At 37.3% G+C, this 16,721-nt stretch overlaps 1 protein-coding gene across 2 annotated transcripts in view; it reads right to left on the bottom strand.

The window, feature by feature from the left end:
• KIAA0232 (KIAA0232 ortholog) overlaps window positions 1-16,721 on the bottom strand; it is an 83,024-nt gene that overhangs the window by 54,179 nt on the left and 12,124 nt on the right. For both annotated transcript variants that reach the window (XM_075708632.1, XM_075708633.1), the window contains exon 2: window positions 8,236-8,739. In XM_075708632.1, coding sequence (XP_075564747.1) covers window positions 8,236-8,466 — 231 coding nt within the window. In that variant the 5' untranslated portion in view covers window positions 8,467-8,739. The remainder of the gene's footprint in view (window positions 1-8,235; window positions 8,740-16,721) is intronic.

Raw genomic sequence — 16,721 nt, 5'->3', positions numbered from 1 at the left:
GGCTGGAAGCTCTTGCACTGACAGCACTTGCAAAGGAACCCAACTGAAACAACTTCAGCACCTGCAAAACGACTGCGGGTACAGCTGCTCTTCACAAGCTGATCTACAGGTGTTTTCAGAGGACAAAGCCCATTGCGCTGGGAGAGTCACAAGTCTGCTCTAAGACTGAAAACAAGAGGCCCTACCCTGCTGCACACACAGCAGTTCAGGGAGGGTATCTGGGAGTTCTCCAAGGCACGTGCCTTTTCACTAAAGCCATTTTAGTCATCTTCCACTGCTTAATGGAAGAGGAATCCACATCCTCCCCATTCTTCTCAACAAGTTAATATTGTATATAGAAGATTTCTTTTCCAAAGTTTAAATATGACAGTGTGAGTTATATAGTCCTCAGCTTGTCACTCCGGGGGGGGGGGGGTGGGGGGGGGGGGTGGGGGGGTGGAGAAGCACAGCTAAGTTTTCCCCCATGAAGCTTTTAAGTTATTTATCTGAGCTTTTACAAAAGTTAAACTATTTTCTATTAATAAATAAGCTTTATGGTCATATTAATGTGAGGAAATAGTACTGTTTCCTAAATATAATAAGTCTGCTCTTTCTTCAGTTTACATGTTTATGTATGAGAAAAAGAGGGGTTTTATTCCCAACCCTGCAAGCATGTACACATTTGAATCCTCTAAGGACTTCAAATTAATCATATAAAAAAGTACAGGCAGAAGTCTTGGTCTCACAATTCCCTTTCCTACCTATTCTTTTCTTCACACACAAATTTCCACAAGTTGAATTTCACATACTTAGTTTGGGTAATGATTAAAAAACTAAGGTCAGAAAATTTTAAAAATTGTTCCTACAGGAATGTTTCACAGCTTAATTTCACTAGCTTAATAAGCAGTAACACAAATACAAACTACACTGTTTTGCATTCAAGAAATTTACTTCTACACATTGCTGGCAAACTTTGAAACTTAATGACAACTGCCTGCAGCAGTCACACAGCATTACCCTACTGTAACTGAACTACACTCTGCATATTTTAATGCATTAAAAAAAATTGGGTTTGAGTGACCCACAGTTATTTCTTAGGGATGGTAAGAGAGCAGTTGCAATTATACTAGAACCTACATTGTCATCTTTTGCTAAATAGGCATACCAGCCAGATTAACATTTAATACAGGGTTAGTGTAGTGCAGAGGACCAAATCCTCATTTATCCTCCTATCTTTAGGTTATGGATGAGATTTTCACTTCAAAACAAACACAACATCCTCTTCCCCCTAAAATACACACGTGAAAAACTAAATATCCATTACTAGAATATAAGTCTAGACATCAGGTCCCTCTACTGGGTTAACATGGGATGGCAGGGAGAAGAAACACCCCACGTTCGACTGGATCTTGGAACCCAGCAGGTGCATCACAAGTACTGTCAGCAAAAAGTGTCCCGAGTCACCAGCACACGCTAACCAAATGCAGAAGAGCTGGCAACAATACCCCCATCCCAGTTCAGAGTGATAGGCCAAAAGCATTTACGGAGATAAAACCACAGAGTAAAGACGTATAATTTATCATCTGTGGGCTGAGATGTCTTCTCCACCGCTCTCTTCTTCTCTTGATATAAAAAAGAAAACTACATTTTGGACTTCAAATATGTATGTGTTAATGATGAAAAAGCAAGAATAAAAACTATGATCAGAAAGTCAGCAGAAGCGTAGCTATCATTCCGAAGACTTTTTCTATCCCTCCATGAAAAAGATCACCTGAATGGAACTATTTCAAATCAGCCTATGAATAATTAGTCTTCCAGAATGAAACCCTCCCTCCTATAAATTGAAAAATCAAAAGGAAAAATCTCATGCTGGTCACAGAAGAACACGGTTTGCAGTGCAACAGCTACTTAATTCTGAGAGTTAGGTAAATATTATCTTTTAAAAAAAAACTTTTTTAGGATTTTTACTTTCAAGGGTCAGAAAAAAAAGTCAACTTCCAAAAATGAGTTGAAAGAAGTAGACCAAAAGTAACAGAAGACACTTGATATGAAAAGTATGCATAACAAATCATTTAGACCTTCATGCTGCATGACCAAAGGCTTATAAACAAAGCCGTTATCTCGCAGAGTGTCTAGCTGTTGGGTTTGTTTGGTTGGTTTTTTAATACAGGCTCCATCCCTTCAAAAGAGAGAACAGTCTGCAGGCAAAAACCCATGAACTTGTTATATTCAGAAACAGCTATGCTTACAAATAGTATATAAAAAAGATACACTGATTTTAATACTGTACAAATAAAGATCAATGAAATAATATTGCACACAAAACATATTTTAAGGCAATGCCTTCCGCTTCGCACAGATTATACTCTCTTAATGCAATATTTACTGTATCACAAACTGGTTTGAGAACACATGTATCTACAAATACACTTTTAATTAGCATTTAAATAACAATCAGAAATCTTAACAGCATCTAGTTGGTTTAACATTAGGAACCTAAGAGCAAGGCATTCTGATTAACTATCAATCTAGTCTGAAGTCAAAAGGCTATCTCACAATGTTCAGATCTCCCTCAACCACAATTCTGTGAGTCCCCAAATGTTAAAGATTTTTCAGTATTTTCATGGGTTTTTTCTCCTTAATTTATCCTTTATTCCAAAATAAGAAAAATCAGTAATAAAATGCAAATGATGAAAGCATATATACTTAACAAAATCATTCTGCACTTTAGTTATCATCACAGTCTTTAAATCCACACCAATTTGATGAGGTTTTCCTTAACAGACCAAAGCATCTCAAAGGTCATCTGCCTCAGAAAAAAATACCAGTGGTTTCCAAACATTTTGAACAGAGACCATTGATAGGCCTCAAATCTTAAAAAACAAAACCAAAACAGAAAACCCTAACACACCTAAATAATGAACAGAATATGTTCTATAACATAGTTCAACAGATTCCTTTAGTAATTTTGACCATGTAGACATCTAATTTATGTGTAAATCATGTTCTCTAGAAAAATTTGTAAGCAAGAAACATCTTTGTTTCTAGTAAGAAAAGGCAAATTATCACTGAAGTCCTTACTTGTCTTCTGATATGGCAGACATAAACTAGCCACAAAAAACCAAAATTATTTCTATTTCTAGGAACGTCCTGCTGTGTGACAGTAATCAAGAAAAATGTTCAAACCCAATTCATATAGTGTTTGCATTCTCTCCTCCATCAGTCAACGCTGGGGAGAAAGTCCCAAAGAGCCTCAACCCTTCCACCCTCTTAAACCCTCCCACCAGCAATATCATTGATGCCAAAAAAAAAAAAAAAAAAAAAGGAGGGGGGAGGGGAGGGGGGAGAGAAATAAAAAAAAAAAAAGAAAAAAGTGCACACCCTAAGAATGAAGGACTGCTTAAGAACTTTCACATCTTAAGCTTTTAGACTCATTTAGATTGGATATTAGGAAAAATTTCTTCATGGAAAGGGTAGTCAAGCATTGGAACAGGCTGCCCAGAGAGGTGGTGGAGTCACCATCCCTGGAAGTGTTCAAAAAACGGGTAGACGTGGCACCCTGGGACATGGTTTAGTGGGCATGGTGGTGTTGGGTTGATGGTTGGACTGATGATCTTAGAGGTCCTTTCCAACCTTAATGATTCCTAGTTTTTACTTTCATTATAAATAATCCAGCCACCAAGCCAGGAAACAGGATATTGCTACTCTACCCTTAATTGGTTTAGTGGTGGACTTGGTAGTGTTAGGTTAGTGGTTGGACTGGATGATCTTAAAGGTCTTTTCCAACCTAAACGATTCTATGATTTCCAAAAGTAGCACGTATGTCTTGAATAAGAATTGTGCTACAAATGCCAACGATAATTAAATTAACTTCAGTTAACTTGAGTATTTTTTTAAAAAACATTTAAAGTGTGTATATTTAGGAGGTGTTACAGTAATTCTTGATAGGTATGTATAACATATGTATAACCATAGCAGCTCTGGAAGATCTTGGTACCACAGTGCAATTTACCATAAACAAGATTCCTTTCTTGAAAGCTCTCTAGTACTTTGAAACACAGCTGGGCAAAACATACTTGCTTATCAATTCCCCCAATATTTTAATAGATACTTCAGTTCAAGACAATGAGTCAGAATAAAACCTGCAAACATTCCAGTAAAATTCTGTTGCAGTGTACTAGGGTTTTACTTTTGCCTGTTTTCTGTACTCTGCCTCCCTCCACAGACACACACACAAGTACTTGCAAAAAACTCCTATTAGCTCCCTGAAAACTCCTGGTTTATTGATCTATCCTTCCACAATATTGAGCCTGCGTCCATATAATGATACCCAACAGAGACCACTCTTATTGGGCAAGACATGGAATTAACAGTAATAAAAACAAACAAACAAGAAAAAAAACAAACAAAAAGACTCCCAAAACCCACTCACACATAAAAAACCCAGAACAAACAAAAACAAAGCAAAGAAGGAAAAAAAACACAAACCCACATGCAACCCCATACACCAAATGCTGAAACACATTTTTATCTTCTATCCACATATCAAACTACCTCACCGTACAGAGACAGATAATACTGGAGGAAAAGAGGTCAAGTGACCAAAGCCACAGAAGTCTGCAGGAGAATCAAGACCAGAAACCACATATTATATTACTAACAAAACAGAAGGGAACATGCTGCCTAATCTCAAAAATAACCCTGAAGACCTAGTCAATCAAGACTATTCTTTTGAAATACTTACTTTAAATGTAAACAGAAGTGTCTGATAACACAATAACACCGATACCTTAAATAGCTAGGTATACCTAGTAAGGTTGGGGATGCTTTTTCATTCATTTTTTATTTTAAATCCTTCTGTACTTACCTGACAGAACCTTAGTCCAGGACTTCAGAGTTCCACTTCCGTGCTACAATTGATGACACCAGAACACTATAAAGAAAGCACGGAAGGAGGCTCCCTGAAGTGACTAAAACAGTGCTAATGACGTCATCAGCATTCTGAGGTCTTAACAACCATCTTAACTTCAGTTTGCAACACTTCTAATGAAGATGATTTATACAGTAACCATGAGATTAGGACTTCCTAAATTTGTCCTCTTCACCAGCCCCACCCCCAAAAAAAAGTGCATTGCAATGGATTGTTCATATGTGTAATCCCATTCTGGGTGTTCAGAGACCACACATTCCTTTTAACCTGTTCATAACAGAAGTCATTGCTGTATTTTGGGGAAGAAGTGATGGCTAATCTCTCCCCACAGAAAGAGAGTTCTAGAACCATAGAACAGCCCAGGTTGGAAGGGACCTCGAAAGATGATCTGGTCCACCCTTTCGAGGGAAGCGGAGCCTAGATAAGATTATCTAGCACCCTGTCCTACTGCATCTTGAAAACCTCCAGCAATGGGGACTCTACCACGTTCCCAAGAAGATTGTTCCAGTGAATGACTGTTCTCACTATAAGAGAGGGGGGGGGGGGGGGGGGGAACCCAACCAAAAACCTCTTCTTTCTCCTATCGAGATGAAATTTCACCAAGCACAATTTGTACCTGTTGTCCCTTGTCTTCTCCATGTGGCTCCTTCTGCAGAAAGAGCCTCCGTCCTTTTTGTAGCTGTCCTCTAAGTTGGGGAGAAATCATTGCAATAAACCCACTATTGAGAACACTTCTTTCCCTGGAACTTCTGTCATCTTTCTCAAGAATCAAAGGAATCATATGGGAGAAAAAATTCCTGAGGCGCCAAGAACCAACTCTTCCATGGAATTAATCTGAATTAAAGGAGCTCAGCAACTCTCAGTATTTTACTCCTAAATTATTTCTCATTTAGATGTTTAATTGCTGCACTCTTCTCTGATTCCTATTTGTAAACACCACTAGTATTTGTTTTTCCTCTTTGTCTTAATGTTGTACCCATCACCAAAATTGGATTGAAACTGCTTATATGCAAACATATGCTTTAGAATACAGATTTTCTTGTTTCTGAATCACTTAACTAAACCAAAATTAATTTTAAAATACCAGGTCATACAAATAACCAGTAGGCAATAATAAAAATTTAAAATAAATAAATAAATAAATAAAAGAACAAGCACGTGTGTTTTAAGATTTCCTCAATTCTCCATATAAGAAATTTGTATTTGCAGACTCTTTAAAGACTAAGCTATTTGAAAAGGAATTAGGTAGCAGTATGTTTCATACACACACACATCCAATCATTATTACAGATTATCATCCCAAACTAAATTGATATTAGGTCTCAAAACTTTGAATATGGTTATTTGAAGTAGAGAGAATAAATGCAATATAAGCATGTTATAAGCAGGATCAAATTGAGGAGGTGAAAAAGAAACTTTCAGCTTCTTCAAATTTCTATGTCATTCAGAAGACATCCTGTACATTTCTACTACAGCATCCGCCAGCAACACAGGTTTTGGCTACATGTGGTATTCTTCCCTCATTCTGTCAGCATGTGGTATTATTCCCTCTTTGGCTCATTAGGTTCAGATAATCAGCTTGGAAAAAGAACAGACACATTCCTTAAATCTCCGCTATCAACCCGCAAAGCGCCCAGTTAAGGTATTGAAACGAGAAATAAACTGAATTAGGTTTTCATAATACAGTCACCCTGCTTCTTGCAAAGCCTGAGAAAAGGAAAACTAATTTTGGCACTTTAGTCATTTCAAATTATCACAGTAGTGACTTCACAGTTATGACTATGCTCTAAAATGGACTGAAGAGAAACAAGTCTTCATTTTTCCCCAAGGCCACAGGACTATCTATAAAGCTCCTCCAAGTCTGGTGTGGTTTCACTTGGTTTCTTTTTTCTGTCCTCACCCCACACCCTCCTTTTGGAACTTTATTCTGTCCCCTTCTAAGATACAGCTATTCGTGTCTGACCAAGACCTAAATAAGTTCACTGTTAAGGTACATTCTAAAGAGTGTTTACAGTGGGGTTTTTTTAATTATTATTATTAATCATGAGGTTGTTCCTGGTGACCTCCACTGCTGTCAGATAGACTTTTGAACAAAAATTACTTTTGCACATAAAGTTTTCTGTTTTGCCTAATGGAAGCATGAAAGCTTTTATGCACAGTAATGGTTGCTAAGAGTTCAGAGACTGGCAGCATTTGACATGAATTTTCTCCTGCTTCAGTTAAATTTACATTTATTCCACAACACCTTGCCCTGCTCTTGCTGGATTTTTAAAAAGGTAAACTAGAAAACAACAAAATTTCTGAAGCAGCTAGGTAGCAATGTGTGAAGTATAACAGAAACAACAGCAACAAAAAAGAACTAATAATTAAGCCACCAAATAAGAGGTATTTGCTTTACTTCCTTCCCACTGTAATCACAGCCACCTTGTAAGACAAAGTCTACGATCAACAGCATCCTCATCCCTCTTGAAAACTTCCAGAACTTCTCCGAGTCCTATATCCGGAAAACTCCACTATTAGAAGTATTTTGATATAGGTGGATGATGCAGAGAAATTAACATTAAAAAAAGAAGAAAAAAAAAAAAAGAAGAGGTGAAATCAGGACTGAAAAGTATATTCTAGGGACACATAAAATCCATAGCAATAAAGGCACAAGGAAATAGTAATAGAGTTGTGCCTATCTGATACACCACTTCACTTTTCTTCCCCTGCCCTTTTTGAATTACAGCCATGTATAGCAACTCACTGTTCCACAACTCTTTTGCATGGCTTTTATCAGGATTCAACATTAACATTCTTTTAGAAGAGATGAATAATGCATGTGCAAGAATGTATTTTAAATATTCAAATACTAAAAAAAGAAAGTGGGATTTTTTTTTTTTTAAATTCTTTACTGAAAATAGCACAAGATTAAATCCATGAGGAGAAGTGATGGGGAGTCTACAAACTATTGTGAAGCAGGCCAATTTGACACACAGTTTACAAGAATTACATTAGTTTATTAATGTTCCAATATTAAATCAACCTTATAATCACAAGTACTGGAGGTCTGCATTTATGATACAGAACATTCCAGTGCTAATAATTCCGATACCAATTGTAGCATTGTGAAAATTTTGTTTAATGTAATTGCTTATACAGCAAACTAACTACATTAATCTCAGTTCACCCACCAAATTTGATCCCCGTGTGGTTTATACCCCCCTCCCACCCACACACTGAAAGACGACCACCCCCCCATCTGAGCCATACCCATGTATAATACACAAAACATAACCGATACAAAAACTCACTTTCACTGGACAACATCTAAAATATGTAAATACCTGTTCCTGCAGGTCGTAGTCATAGCTATCATGCAGCAGAAGACTGAGGACATACCGAGTATAAATCATGGCATCAATGCCACACTTCTCTAGCTCTTGTCCCAGCCAGGTCTGCACTGGACCCAAAGCATGTAGCAGAGACATTTCAGAAACAGATACAGGGCCTGGATAAGAGCTTGAGGAGCTTTCAGATGGCAAACCATCCACAACAACTGTACAGATAGGGCGCATGAATCTAGGTGGTTGGCATCCTTATAACGTGAAGCATTTTCTGTAGTTGATATTCCGTCGATATCTGGAGGTGATTTTCACTCCAGTAAATAGGAGAGAGGCTTGACTTCTAGGACAATCATTTATATTTTCTGGCAGTTAGCCGTCTAGAGATGAACATCACTCTTCAGGCATGACCAGTGAATAAACTAAATCCTAATAGCAAACACATATGTAGATGTGTTTTTCTACCTTAATTTCACATTGAGGCCAGATGCAAGTCCCCAGCAGGACCTATAAAGAGGAAAAAATGATAAGTTGTGATAATATGTATCCATACATGAATAATATTAAACAGTGAAAAAAACATCCAATGTAGAAAGCAGTCATTTACATACTGCTTAATCCACATATATAGTACACCTATTCAGTGTCATTTTGAAGAATAACAGGAATTATTCCAAGTTTAAAGGTGACTTTTAGAAAAGGTACTTTTTAATGCAGGAAGAGACTCTCTTTCATCAAAGACTTCACAACTAATCTGCTGATTGAAATATATGTTTGACCTAGCTTTATGGGAAAGTTGAGGTTTTACTACTTTCACTATCAGCTGAAAAAAACCCACCTTTGATTAAAAAAAAAAACCTATCTATGTTAGTTTGCATAAAGACTCACTGTATATTTTGCATCATTAGAAGACAATATAATCCTACTGTTTTGCAGTGATTTCCATTTCTGGAAAAGAAAAAAGTGTCTTACTTATAAAACACTGAATTTATGAAATTCATCTGGCCAGGAGCTTCATAAATCCTACCACTAAATCGTTGCTATCTTCAGGCTTAGATTTTTTGGGGGGTTTTGTAGTTTCAATATTTGCCTTGCCTCAGGATAGCAAAGCATTTTATCATCCAAAATCTGTCCTCATAAAAATATAAATCTCTGGAATAACTTAAAAAATTTGAGCAGAACGTAATTTATCAGTGCCAGAATTAACATTTAACCTTATTTACAGAAAACATACACCAGTCTTACCTGAGAATTTACACTCTAAACCATATCCTAAAATAAGACAAACCATCCTAAGACTTACACCACCCCCAATCCCAAACCAATCTCGATAAGTAAGGGGCAGAAGGTGCAAGCACCACACATGCAGGCATTCTGCCCTCTAACCCAGAAGAAGTCAGTCCAAAAAAGGCATTTTTGGACTGGTCTGCCTATCAACCACATGCCAATCTGGAATTTGTGTAGGCCTTCTCTCTCCTCTCCAACTTCTTAGCAAGAGAAAACAAAGCTCAAATCCTAGCAGAAAATATCACTTCACCGAAAGGAAACAAAGACTAAAGGATCTAAGCAAAATCTACTGTTTTGTTTCAACCCCACTGCAAGATGACCAACACACTCAAACCAGACATCACCTAATATAACTATCTAAACTATATACTGTGTGCAGTATTTTGTGCGGGCAGCATGTGTTTTGTGGCCAAACAAAACGGAAAGGTGACCATACAGTTACCACCTATGTCCACACAACAAAAGATCATAGTTTTTAGGAGCTTTCTTTGCATCACCACCCAGGTACAACTGTATATTCCAGATCTTTACTGAGTCAAGTGCAACATTATCAAAAAGAAACCCATTATAATCAGTTGCTACAGAGCTACGCTAAAGCTGCCTTACTTCTCTGATGACAATGTTCATTTTGAGAAAGTATGCAACGCAAGAGCATTCGATCTTTGTCAGTAAAATGTTTGTATTAGTCAGAATCTCATAAATAATCACAAGTAACAGTAGATAGAAACATCCTGCAAAGGGCCTGGAGGTTGCTGCTTCATCATGTAATCAGAGAACAGAAAGTATGAGAAAAATCTACTATTGTGACCAAGATACTCCAAATCAAGAGCCACAAGTCCAAACTCTTAAGCAGCCCATATTCTCAATTGTTGAAGAACAACATTCCATGCAAACATCTATTTCATCCTTCTCCTGTTGGTAGTCCACATCATAGCATGTGATGAACACTCTCCCTAAGTCAATGCCACAACCCCAGTCAGCCCCCCAAATCCCATGTTTCAAAGATCTGGGAAAACCGACACTCTTGATTTGTCTTTTTTTGAGACATGGAGCAGAATTACCTGAATGTTCAGGAAATCAACAACTTTTTGACAGAGTTGACAGAAAGTTCCACTGGAAAGGGGAATTATGAAAGGGTGGATGGGGAAGAAAATCAGTGGAAAAATGTGAGGAAGCAACCAAACAAGAAATGCATCTCCTCTAATTCAACAGGTCTCCCATCTACCCATAACCTTTTTTTTTTATGAAGTGCACAGAGAATGGAAAGGGACAGCAAACACACGTTCCAAGTAGTCTTTCGTTTGCAAAGATACCATCAAAAACAGTCAAGAGAGGCGGGAAGGAGAGGGCTTGGTTAAGGTGACCACATTTTTCATTGAAGGTTTTGAGTACCCAATACAGCAAAGCAATGGGCTTCTGGAAATTAAGTTACTTCAATCAAAAGCAACTGCATCCGTGGACAACAGAAGAGCTATAGATGTCACCTACCTAGACTTCTGCAAGGCCTTTGACAGTCCCACACAACATCCTTGCTGCTAAATTGGAAAGATATGGATTTGATGGATGGACTATTAGATGGATAAGGAATTGGCTGGATGGCCGTGTCCAAAGAGTTACAGTCAATGGCTCAATGTCCAAGTGGAAACCAGTAATGAGCGGTGTCCCTCTAAGGTCCATACTGGGACCAATACTATTTAATATCTTCATCAATGACATAGTGGGATTGAGTGCACCCTCAGCAAGTTCGCAGGTGACACCAAGCTGAGTGGTGCAATTGATTTGCTTGAGGGAAGGGATGCCATCCAGAGGGACCTTGACAGGCTTGAGGAGTGGGCCCATGCAAACCTTAGGTTCAACAAGGCCAAGTGCAGGGTCCTGCACCTGGGTTGGGGCAATCGCCAGTATCAATTCAGATTGGGGGATGAAGGGATTGAGAGCAGCCCTGCAGAAGAGGACTTGGGGATACTGACAGACGAAAAATTGGACATAAGCCAGAGCTTGCAGCCCAGAAGGCCAAACGTATCCTCGGCTGCATCAAAAGAAGCGTGGTCAGCAGGTTTGAGGGAAGAGATTCTGCCCCTCTACTCTGCTCTCATGAGATCCTACCTGGAGTACTGCATCCAGCTCTGGGGTCCCCAGTACAAGAAAGACATGGACCTGTTAGTGGATCCAGAGGAGAGCCACAAAAATCATCAGAGAGGTGGAACACCTCTCCTATGAAGAAAGGTTGAAAGAGCTGGGGTTGTTCAGCCTGGAGAAGTGGAGGCTCCAGGGGTACTTTACTGCAGCCTTTCAGTATTTAAAGGCAGCTTATAAGAAAGATGGGGACAGACTTTTTACAAAGGCCTGTAGTGACAGGACAAGGAGCAATGGTTTTAAACTGAAAGACAGCAGATTTAGATTGGACATAAGGAAGACTTTTTTTTATGATGAGGGCAGTGAGACACTGGAAAAGCTTGTCCAGAGAAGTTGTGGATGACCTATTTGAAGTGTTCAAGGTCAGGTTGGATGGGGCTCTGAGCAACCTGATCTAGTGAAAGATGTCTCTGCCCATAGTGGGGGGGGGGTTGGACCAGGTGATTTTTAAAGGTTCCTTCCAACCCAAACCATTCTATGATATAGCAAAGCAAAGGGCTTCTGGATACTGAGTCACTTCAGTCAAAACTTACTTAGACAAATGGTTTAGATCCTTAGCACCTAGTAAGGACTGAGTTTATGCTTCAGCTTTTCCCTGATCGACGTGATAATGTGGCCTCTCTTTTCTATCTTAACATTTATTTTCATGAGGCATTTGAGAAATTCAGTTCTTGAGATCTAGGCTGACATAATCTGATTTACTTTGGCTGACCAGTTAAAGCATATGTCTTGCTATTTTTAGATGGGGAGGATAGGGGAGAGACAGTCAGAGAAAGACAGGTAGGTTATCACAGGAATTAAGAAATGAGACAACAACAAAATTTCTGTAATGTTCAAATATTATAGTCCAGCTTCTTTGAGTATCATCTTCAATTACCTATTTTAACATTAATTTTCAAAATATATACATGATATAAAAAATGGAAATCTAAACAAAATTCTGAAATAATATTTGAGTTCTCATTTTACAACTGTCTCAAGTACTTTGTTTTACAGAAAGTCTTAAACACATTTCCATTATGTTTTAGAATTAACAAAATTTCATGCAAACTGACTATTTTCCCATGCCAGTACTAAAGAGAGGCTTTCCATATCAAATTAAAACAAGTCATTCAAAGAGCAACCATTTCTGCTAGTAGGTATGACAGTCAATTTTAGAGATAATGTTTTCCAACAAGTAAATTACCATCCCTTTTAAATCTTTTTCACACTGTCTTGTTGAAAATAACTTTCTTCATCTGCACAATGACCACGGCTAATCTGAACAGGGAGACTACAATACAGCCTAAGTAATTAGTGCAAGGCTAGTTACTTTAACTACCAAGTTGGAAATAATTCTCCATTTCCAGCTATAAAATATGATGGAGGGACATGCCTTGTACTGAGAATTACCAAATAAAAATTTACACATTTCTATCAATAGTTTGTGAAAACTACAGATTACTTACAAATCCTAAAGTCAAAAATACACGATGAAATTCTTTCAAAAGAATTTCTACTTAATCCACTTCCTAGTCAATTTTTTTCCTTTTAAGTAACCTTCAGTTTTTGTAATACAAATCAATGACCTTAACAAGGTCACTGTTAGATAAGCTGTCAACAGCTTAACAACTATAGGCACAAGAATCAATGTATGAAGTGTCTTGTAAAGGAATAAGACTACAATATTGTGTAAACACTCAGATTTTACAACTTAGACTACCTTAGAATAGATACTCTTTCTCAAAATTCTACTCAGTGCAATAGTCACTAAACATTCTTTTGACCTAAAATAGATAGCATAAGACAATAACTGAGTTTTAGTCTTCTGAAATCTAGTTACAGAAAAGCAACAACTTTAAATAATCCATAGCAAGAAACAGGAAGGAGGATCAATGGTACAGAAACTGAAGCTAGAATACTCTAGGTCCATTCCCTACAACATAGTTGTTCTTGCATGGTAAATAATCTGTTTTGAAGACCAAATAATCCTCATCTTCCTTGTAAGTGAAATGGAATATAAGTATTGTCATAACAAATACATAATTTTTTAAAAAAATTAAAAAATATATAAAGAGTGTCTTGGTAATACAGTAACGAGAGCCATAAAAACACCTTCTTGTGACAGTTGTGCCTACAGCAATACAGCATTAGAGTGTAAAATTACACTAAGATTACCAAAGAGTGCAACAAAATAAAGGTGTGATTAAATCACTCTTCAATGAAGCTCGATACAAGCCCACCAAGAAAGTGCTAGCATATATAACTGTGCTTATCAGACTATCAACAGAAAGAGCAGATTCGCTTAAAGCTCATACCAGGCAAGACATTTCCATGTCTTCAACAACTTTTTTCCTCCTTAATTCCCTTTCACAAAAAAAAAGAAGTTATTTTAAGGAGCTTAAAAGTAAAGCCTTTTTTCCAATTGTTTGTAATCTTGGAAAACAGTGACCAAAGCTGAACCACAAAACTCACCAAATTAATCTAAGGTAACCTCATCTGTATTTTATCAGCACCAAGAGGCCTCTGAAAATTATGTATCCATACAGCAAGGCTCTGAACAAACATTTTTTGTAAATGAAAAAAAAAAAAAGTAGACTTAATGCTTTAACAAGCTTTCAAGCTTCCTTAAAGATATCAAGTCTTAAAATAAGAGAAAACATTGGAATAGAAGAGTAAAAAGCATACCCCTTACTACTGTCCTTTCAGGTAAACTAAAGGTTCACAGACTATTTCTTGGAGATCATAAAAAGGTAACTTAGAAAGGAAGCAAATTGCCTGCAGGCTTAAATTTGCTACACTAGGGTCTATACTGTCAATGGAAAAAAACTGTCAGGATCTACATATTGAAGGACATTGAAAACTAATATATTTTTATTTCTATAATCTGCAAATAAAGTCTCTCAAGCCTCAAAGTTACTCTTTACACATTTTGACACATCTACTACAGAAAAGTCGATCTCTTAGATAAAGCTACAGATGCTACCTTTTTCCTTCCTTCCATTCCCAAAAGGGTCAACATTGGTGTTTCCACTGCTTCATTCTGCCTACTGCTATATGTTAACAATTAGACTAAACATATTCTCACACAATAGTTAAGCCATAACTGCTGTTTTATACAAAGTTTCCTCTATTATTCTGTGAAATATGCCAGTACATTACATAGTTTACAATTTATAGCTCTCATTTTCAGAAGTCTTTTTTTCCCCCACTATGGTCTTTGACAATGTATGATGATTTTTCAATGCACAGAGAGAAAAAAAAAAATTTTTTTTTTTTTTTAAATGTAGATACAGGTGTCCACATTTTTTAACCAGGACAAAGCTTTTTAGAAGTAGTATTTTTTCCCAGAATGGTTGTATTAAAAGCAAACAATCCTTCCTCTCCCTGACTACTACATATAGCAAAAATATGCAAATCCTAATTAGTATAAATCAAAGTGAAAATTTTACCAAGTTTGGTCAATAACATACTAAAATCACATATTCACTTCAGTAAATTTCAGTCCTCTTCTAGAAGACTGATAATCAAAAGCACAGTCACATCATATGATGGTAACAGAAGTCCAAAATTGTCCTTATCTATTATGGAGGAATCGGCAATTCTACTATCATTTCTTTTCTTTCTTTCAGTGAAAAATCTAAACAAATCCTTAATATACAAACCGAACGGCCACACACTGGGGAGGGCACTGTCAAAGCCCAGAAACAAAGCCTGTTTAACATCTAGTGAACAATGGAATCTGTGTCCTTAATAAATTTCACATGGCATTTAGAAGACATGTGAATTCAGAAGTAGAAGAAGTTGTTATTTTTTAATGACATTCCTCGACAATCTAAGAAATTTGGCTGTATAGTCTTCACAGCAAGGACAGCTTTTGCAGGGGTTGGTGATGTTTGATGTTATTGTACAAGAAACAGCAGAGCAGGGACTTGATTCATGACCAAGACACCGAAACACTATCATAAACCAAAAAAATTGATAATGCCTATGCTATAAACAAACCTCTCCCTCCATCCCAGTTCAGACAATTTCTGCCACAAAGCTTCAGAAGCGCTGCCATGCCGTGAGAAACACTGATTAAAACACCCAGCTGGAATCAAAGCAAGGAAGAGTAAAAGTGGTCGAAAGCATAAAAGCAGCTCGGTGAATTAACTTCTGGATATACACAGAATTTCCTTTTTTCAGAATTATTAGCAGGAAGTGCAAGAGTGATACAATCTCATTTGTAATGGATATAAGTTTTACGGTTGACTGATAGCTAACGAGGCTGGGCTTATGCTATGGTTCTAGTGTAACTCAAGTCAGAGAACCCACAGAGGGGACAGAAACCAGTCTGTGGGTGTTACTGCAGGATTGTTTTTTCTTGTAACTCTGCAGGTTTATTTTGATAACACTTATCCAAATGAAAATCTGAAGTTGCTAATTCTGTATAAAAGCTTAATGGAATTACTCAAAGGATTCAAGAGCTACCATATAAGCCTCATTTACTAAGGTTAGGAAAGAAAAAAGAACAGAGGCATAACGAAGATGACACCAGGGGAGTCACCAGCACAGTTCTGTAGGATTCTGCACTGGGACCTGCATTGCTTTACAAATTCCTAAGTGACCTGGGAGATGGGATGGGCAACAGAGTTAACAAGCTACTGAATGACAGCAAGCTATCAGGGATAGTGAATACAAAATAACTGAAAAAATACAGAAGGACCTTATGAAACTGGACTGGGCAATAAAAAGGCAAACAAAATTCAGCATAGATAAACCTGAAATGAGACAGAGGAAGAATAATAATCTCATGGTATTAATACACAGAACAATGAGTTGTGAGCTGACTATTAATCCCAGGATCTATTTCTTAAGTAGTATGTTAGATATTTGACAAAACTGTAAGCTCAAACCCAGCATTAGTCAAAAGAGCAAATGACAGAACAAAACTAAAGTCATCTTTGTGCCACTGAATTAATGTTTTGCATGCATATTGTATATAACATGCAACCCTAGTCCTGTAATATCAAAAAAGATGTGCCTCTCCATGGATAGAGATTGACTGTTCAATGTATTTTTTTAATAGAAACTACCAATGAGTT

Source organism: Pelecanus crispus, chromosome 4, assembly GCF_030463565.1.
Source record: "Pelecanus crispus isolate bPelCri1 chromosome 4, bPelCri1.pri, whole genome shotgun sequence".
In the NCBI taxonomy this organism is placed as follows: domain Eukaryota; kingdom Metazoa; phylum Chordata; class Aves; order Pelecaniformes; family Pelecanidae; genus Pelecanus; species Pelecanus crispus.
This window is presented reverse-complemented; position numbering and strand designations above follow the sequence as displayed.